Below are 6588 nucleotides of genomic sequence, written 5' to 3' on the forward strand. Positions count from 1 at the left end.
CTCAGCGCCCCAGGGGACCCCAGGGATCCTGAAACAGTCAAATCTGCCCACGGGGCCACATGGTTTGATCACAGATTACTTTGTTGCTCGTTAGTTTTCCTTCACTGTGGAGGTATGTGTATAAGTTGTTATCAGGCGCCCTCAAGTTGATTTCATCTCCTAGCAACCTAATGTGGCGCAACAGTTAAGCGCTTGGCTGCTAACTGAAAGGTCAGGGGTTTGAACCCACCAGCCGCTTTGCCGAAGAGAAGATCTAGTGATCTCCTCCTGTAAAGATTATACCCTAGAAAACCCTATGAGGCAGTTCTCCTCTGTCACATGGGGTCGCTGTGAGTCTGCATATAAGTAGGTCACATCATCTTTGAATTCTGTTTCATGTTAGTGAGGGGGCGGCGTCTGGGCAGTGAGGACTGCTGTAGAGAGGCACTCCTGCTGCGGGGCTCCACACTGGGGGCACAGAGGGAGGTCTGGGCGAGGTCAGGGTGATGAGCACGATGGGAGGGTAAGTCAGCATCCACTCTTCAAGGGTGAGCTGGCCGGGTCCAGGCGGATGCCATTGGCCACCAGGTGGCAGCAGGGGACAGGAGGAGCGGGCAGGAGCAGGCAGAGGGGCTCCAGCCACCCCAGTAATGGCAGCTCTTGGGGCTGCTTTGGTTTGGGGGAGCTGGGACTTTCAGCCTCCTGTCTTCATCATAAGCTGCACTGAGGCGTCTCCCAGCGTCTTAGACCTTAGACTGAAAAGGCCCTTATCCGTGCTGGCCACAGAGTGGCCCCTCCTCAGTTCCTGCTGTGACACAGTGTGTGTTGCGGGGGGGTGCTCCTGGCCTCTGGGGTCAGAACAGCTGGGCCCTACCACTGGCCCCCGATCCATGGCCTTTTATGCCCCGGATGTGGTGCCCGCTTCAAGCTCCTGCCCCTCAGCCCAGCGCCGACTCCGCAAGATCCCAATTGCTCCACAGCTCCATCGGACGTCTCCAGGCCGGGTCCCTGAGCTCAGAGACCTGTCAGCCCTACAAGACCCCAGAACCACGCCCTAGGCCCCAGCCCAAGTGTTGCCCAGACCCTGGAGCGGGGCTCCTACCTCCCACACTCACCAGCTCACTCCCACCCCTGATCCTTATGCCCACCACCACCGTCCTCAAGCCCTCCCACAATCTCACCCCAAGCTCATCTGCATCCTCTGACTACCACACAGGGGGTGCTGGGGGCCAGGGATGAGGACGTGCCCTTGGGCTGCCTCACTGGTCTCACCTGCAGGGCGGGGCGGGGCGGGGCGAGGTGGCCAGCCCACAGGGATGGGTGCCACCTGCTGAGGCATAAAACCCCAGGAACCGGCTTGAGGCAGCTGCACAGCCAAGGCCGCCTCGCACCATGAAGGGCAGCTACACCTTCCTGTTGGCGACCCTTGCCTTGCTCTGCGTCTGTGGTGAGTCTGTGCCACCATGGGCAGACACAGTGCTTCCAGCACATCCCATGTGTGGGGGAGGTGGGCTGGGAAGCTGAGATCTGGGCATCAGGCACCCTCCCAGGGACACTCGGTTTTCCACACTGCCCTGCTGTCCCATCACAAACCGAGCACTGACGCACCCTTGGCCTGGGCCTGGAGTCCCTGCCAGCACAGTCCCACCTGGTGCAACCCTAGACCCAGCCTCGACCAGCCCTGGCCCAGCACGGTCCCCACCTGGTGCAACCCTAGACCCAGCCTCGACCAGCCCTGGCCCATCCTGACCCTGGTCCTCCAGCCCCAGGTCAGACCACCAGGGTCAGGGGAGATTCCAGCTTCGACTTTCCTTCCCCAGTGGTTCCAGGGGACCAGGAGGGGAAAGGGGGTGGGATGAGGTCTGCAGACAGGTGAGGTGGGGGCATCATGGGGAGGGCATCATGGGGGGCATCATGTGTGAGGAAACGTGGGTGTTATGGGGAAGGTCTGGAGACCGCTGAGGTTGCAGCACCCAGGCCAGTCTGGGGTCCTGTCTTTGGCATCTCTCACCCCGTGACAGAACTGGCCAAAGGGGAAGACAGCAGCGAGCTTTTCATGGACTTCCTGCAAACACTGCTGGTGGGGTCTCTGGAGGATCTCTACGAGGGGCCCCTGGGCAAGTACAAGGTTAATGCAGATGCCAAGTGGGCGCTGGCGGAGCTCAAGTCCTGTATCGACGGCCTGCAGCCCATGCACAAGGCAGAGCTGGTCAAACTGCTGGTGAGGCTGGGGGCCCGACACCCATCCCCTGAGGGCCTCCACAAACCCCCAGACCTCGACCTGCCCCGGCCAGCGGAGGAGGGCATGCTAGACCTCACTGCCCCACGGGGCATCCTTCAGCCTGTCAGGCCCCCAGACCTGCTCCTCTCGCAGCCGAGGGCCCCCACCCCCACCCCATGCACACACTCGTGCACAGACACACACACACACACACAACAGACACTTGTACACACACGTACACACACCACCTCCCCAGCTGGCTGGCAGGGGACTGGCCACAAAGTGCTGGAGCCCATGTTCCCCTGGCATGGCTCTGTTACTGGTCACCAAGCAAGGAAGCCCTGGGGTCTTGGCCCACACGCCTTCCTTGCAGGTACGAGTGCTGGGCAGTGAAGATGGCCCCTGAGTGGACCCCCGACAGCCCCGAGCAGCCACGGCCACGCAGCCCTGCCCCCCTTCCCTCGTGAAATCTATCCTCAAGTTGCTGCATCAATAAAGCCTCCCACAGCTCAGGCTCTGGCTCCGTCTCTTCTACTCAGGGATCCCCCACGTGAGCAGACTTACACACAGAAGGTCACATGCTTGGGGTGCACAGAGGGATGGGCGGTGGGCAGGTCAGCAAGGCCACCACTGGGGGCAGGAGCAGGGTGCACATCTGCAGATGAGCCATGCCTCACCTGCCCGTGAGTGACTCCGCCAGCTGTTGCTCCAGACGAGAGCACAGTAAGTTCACACAGTGACCAGGTCCGCAGCGGGGTTAGGAGCAAGCCACTATCCAAAGCCGCAAAGAGAGTCTGCCGAGAGCCAGGGACAAGGAGGACCTCTGAGGAGCCCATCGGCTGGTCGGGGGAGGGGCACAAGGTTGAAAAGGGGCCCAGCCCTGGGCAGGACATCGGCCCTTGCCTGATCAGCACCTCCCACCTGCTCCTGCCCCTTAACAAGTAGCTCAGACCCTGGTCCTGATCAGGACCCAGTTTCTCTGACAGAGAGCGTCCCCTGGAGGAGGGGCTGAGGCCTCCACGCTCTGGGTGCTGCACTCACTGTCCTTTTCCAGCCCCCTTTCCTGATCACCACAGAGGAGCCAGAAAGGGCCTGGAGGGGGGAGGTGGCCCCTCAGCCATTGTCCTGTCACAGAGACAAGGATCTAGAACCTGCGCCCAAAGAGCACATTCTAGAGCTCGGGCGGCCCTTCCCAGTTCTCACAGCTTGGAGAAAAAGAAAAAGAAAAAGAAAAGCCCTTCCCTCCATGCTCCTGGTGTGGGCACCGAGACCAGCGGTCAGGAACCCCACTGAGCAGCTCGGTCCCTAGGTTGGTCTGTACCGACAGGTGAGGCCCCTGCTGCTCTGCAGCCCCTCCCACCCCCAGGAGCCCCTACCTTAGCCCCCTGGAGCTCCCGGAGGGGCGTAAGCAACCCCTCTGGGGCTTCTCATCTCTGCCTCACCGTTGCAAGGAACAAGTCCTACTGCTCCCCAACTCCGGCTGGCAGGTAGAGCAGGGTGGGGGCGGGGAAGGAGCCGGCAGGCACCAAGTGAGCTGCTGCCTCTCCTTGGACAGAGCCGGCCATGGTGGAGGAGGTGTGGGTGGGCACCTGGAGGCCCCACCGCCCCCGGGGGCCCATCATGGCCCTCTACAGCAGCCCAGGACCCAAGTACCTGATCCCACCAACCACGGGTAGGAGCCTGCGGGCCAGGAGGGGGCCAGTGAGAAGTGGGGGTGGGGGGGAGTGCTGGGAACAGCTGGAGGGACAAGCAGCGGGGGCAAGAGACAGCCAGGGAGGAGGGACAGCCCAGGGAGGAGAGGTGAGGGATGGGGAGGGCAGGGAGTGGAGGATACCTCCCAGCTCTGGGCTGAGGGCTGCCCTCTCCCCCAGGCTTCGTGAAGCACACCCCCACCAAGTTGCGTGCACCAGCCTACAGCTTCCGGGGGGCCCCCCTGCTCCTGGCAGAGAACTGCTCCCCGGGACCCCGCTACAGCGTGAACCCCAAGATACTGAGGACGGGCAAGGACCTCGGCCCCGCCTACTCCATCCTAGGGCGCTACCACACCAAGACCACACTGACCCCAGGCCCCGGTGAGCCTGGCAGGATCGGGCCCAGCCTCAGCCTGTCCCAACAGACGGGGACAGCACCGCGCCTGGGGCCTATGAGACACCTGGGGCCTCCTTCCCCACCCATTCAGGCCCCCTCTACTTCCTCAGATCACCGCTCCGCCCTCTGCCCTGAGTCCATGCCCATCACTGCCGCACTGGGCCTGGAAGCCCGCCTGACATGTCGGGCGTCCACTCCCCGTTGGCCAGGGCCCAGCACACCTGATGCCCACGCTTCCCCCAGGCGATTACTTCCCAGAGAAATCCACCAAGTATGTGTTCGACTCGGCGCCCAGCCACTCCATCTCAGCCCGGACCAGGACATTCAGGGTGGACAGCACCCCAGGTGCACGGCAGCCGCGCGTCCACTGCCGACAGGGACCGCTGGTCTTCATGGGGGCGGTCAGGGAGGGACCTGCGGAGATGGGGCGGGGAGGTTGCTGGTCTGAGGTGGCGTCCTAGGGAGGGACCGGCGGGGGGAGGGCTGTGGCCCAAGGCTGGTGCCAAGGGCTGAGGGTTGCCCTGTTACCAGGTCCCGCGGCGTATGCGCTGCCCATGGTGATGGGGCCGCACACGGTGGGCAAGACATCCCAGCCCTCCTTCTCCATCAAGGGCCGAAGCAAGCTGGGCAGCTTCAGTGATGATCTGCACAAGGCAAGTGTCATGGGGGAGGGGGTTATGATTAGGGCTAGCACTGCCCCTCCCCCCACTGTCTGGCCCTCCCCACAGCCAGAAACCCTGAGGGTGGGTTGGGGGTCTCTCTGGGCCCCCACCAAAGCCATCCACCGCCTCAGGCCCCCAGGACACCGCAGCACCCCTCAGATTTCTAGGCTCCCTTGGACTCCCTTGTTCCCCTCAGCCCCTCACCCTCCCAGTGCCCACCATGTGCTGGCACCAGCTCTAGCTGGGGGTCTGCAGTAAGCAAAGCCCCTGCCCTGCTGAAGGCTCTGTCTGTGAGGAGGGGGCAGCAGGCAGACCACAGGCAGAGGGACCCAGAGAGGTGGGCAGTGACCACTAGAGTGCTACTTGGGGACAGGGTGGCCCTGGGGACAGGGCGGCACCGTGAGGAGGAAGAAGTGAGAAGAGGAGAAAAGTACGGCCCCACAAGGCAAGGGCAGGAGTGACAAGATGTGGGGCGAGGGTCCCTGAGGAGGGGGCATATCCAGTGCAGTGCCCTGGCTCCAGGGGTGGAACAATTTCAGGGTGGGCACACTCTGGGGTCAGTGCCACAGGAAGGTGAGAGGGGAGGTGCGTGTTACACACAGGGAAGGCCACGAGCAGTTGGGTGATGTTGGAGACCCCCGCCTCCCCGGGAGGGGGGACGCCTGGCACTGGTGCCAGCCTGCAAGGGCGTCTCAGAGGCCAGGGTCCGACACCCACGGTCGGAGCTGCCCCTTCCTGCCCAGCCTGGTCTGAGCTGCCCTCCCCCCCAGACCCCAGGTCCTGCTGCCTACCGCCAGACTGACGTGCAGCTGACCAAGCTGAAGGCCCCGCAGTATACCATGGCCGCCCGTGTGGTGCCCCCAGGGGACAAGACCCTCAAGCCAGGACCAGGAGCCCACAGCCCAGAGAAGGTCTGAGAGGAACATAGCACAGAGGCCGCAGGGGCAGGGGACACAGTCACTGCCAAAGGGGACAGAAACAGTCACAGCTGAAAGTGGATAGGGGCAGAGTCACGGCCCAGAGGGGACAGAGGCAGGGTCACAGCCCAGAAGGGACAGGGTCACGGCCCAGAGGGGACAGGGGCAGGGTCACAGCCCAGAGGGGGCAGGGGCAGGGCCCAGAGGGGGCAGGGGCAGGGTCCAGAGGGGACAGGGGCAGGGTCACAGCCCAGAGAGGGCAGGGTCACGGCCCAGAGCCAGTGGGGATAGGGGACAGCGTCATGGGCCAGAGGGGTCCCAGGAGACCTAGGTCAAGCCTGAAGCAGGCTTTGTTCCCCATGGCTCAGTGCCCTGGGCAGCAGGGAGCCTCTGAGAGGATGAGATGAGGGGCAGCGAAGGGGTTTAAGGGGCCCTCAGGCCCTATGTGTGTCCAGCCCCAGCCCAAGGCTGCCCTCCCACCAGTGGGTCGCCCTACGTGGCCGGGAGCTGGTGTGAGCGGACTCTGAGTGCTCACTGCCCGCCAGGCTCTGTCCAACCCAGGATGCAGGGTGAGGGCTCAGGAGGGTCAGTGTGGGCAGTGCGGGGGCTCCTCTCATGGACCTGCCCCCAGGTGACGTTGACCAGGCCCTGTGCACCTGTGGTCACCTTCGGCATCAAGCACTCCGACTACATGACGCCCCTGGTGGTGGATGTGGAGTAG

General features: G+C 63.5%; 2 protein-coding genes across 3 annotated transcripts; both read left to right on the forward strand.

Annotated features, from left to right (window-relative positions):
• Positions 1-1371: 1371 nt before the first annotated feature.
• SCGB1C1 (secretoglobin family 1C member 1) lies at positions 1372-2606 on the forward strand. The gene is made up of 3 exons (XM_004389395.1): positions 1372-1426; positions 2001-2200; positions 2574-2606. Exons 1-3 carry the CDS (start codon positions 1372-1374, stop codon positions 2604-2606), a joined length of 288 nt encoding a protein of 95 aa, XP_004389452.1.
• A 1136-nt stretch (positions 2607-3742) lies between these two features.
• CIMAP1A (ciliary microtubule associated protein 1A) lies at positions 3743-6588 on the forward strand. 2 transcript variants are annotated; one of them, XM_004389361.1, is made up of 6 exons: positions 3743-3872; positions 4072-4272; positions 4532-4633; positions 4820-4941; positions 5721-5861; positions 6499-6588. In XM_004389361.1, exons 1-6 carry the CDS (start codon positions 3764-3766, stop codon positions 6586-6588), a joined length of 765 nt encoding a protein of 254 aa, XP_004389418.1. In that variant the 5' UTR covers positions 3743-3763. The 2 variants fall into 2 exon arrangements, with proteins under 2 accessions (XP_004389418.1, XP_012414868.1); XM_012559414.1 differs by lacking the exon at positions 5721-5861.

This window comes from Trichechus manatus, unplaced genomic scaffold (genome assembly GCF_000243295.1).
Source record: "Trichechus manatus latirostris isolate Lorelei unplaced genomic scaffold, TriManLat1.0 scaffold00244, whole genome shotgun sequence".
Lineage (NCBI taxonomy): Eukaryota > Metazoa > Chordata > Mammalia > Sirenia > Trichechidae > Trichechus > Trichechus manatus.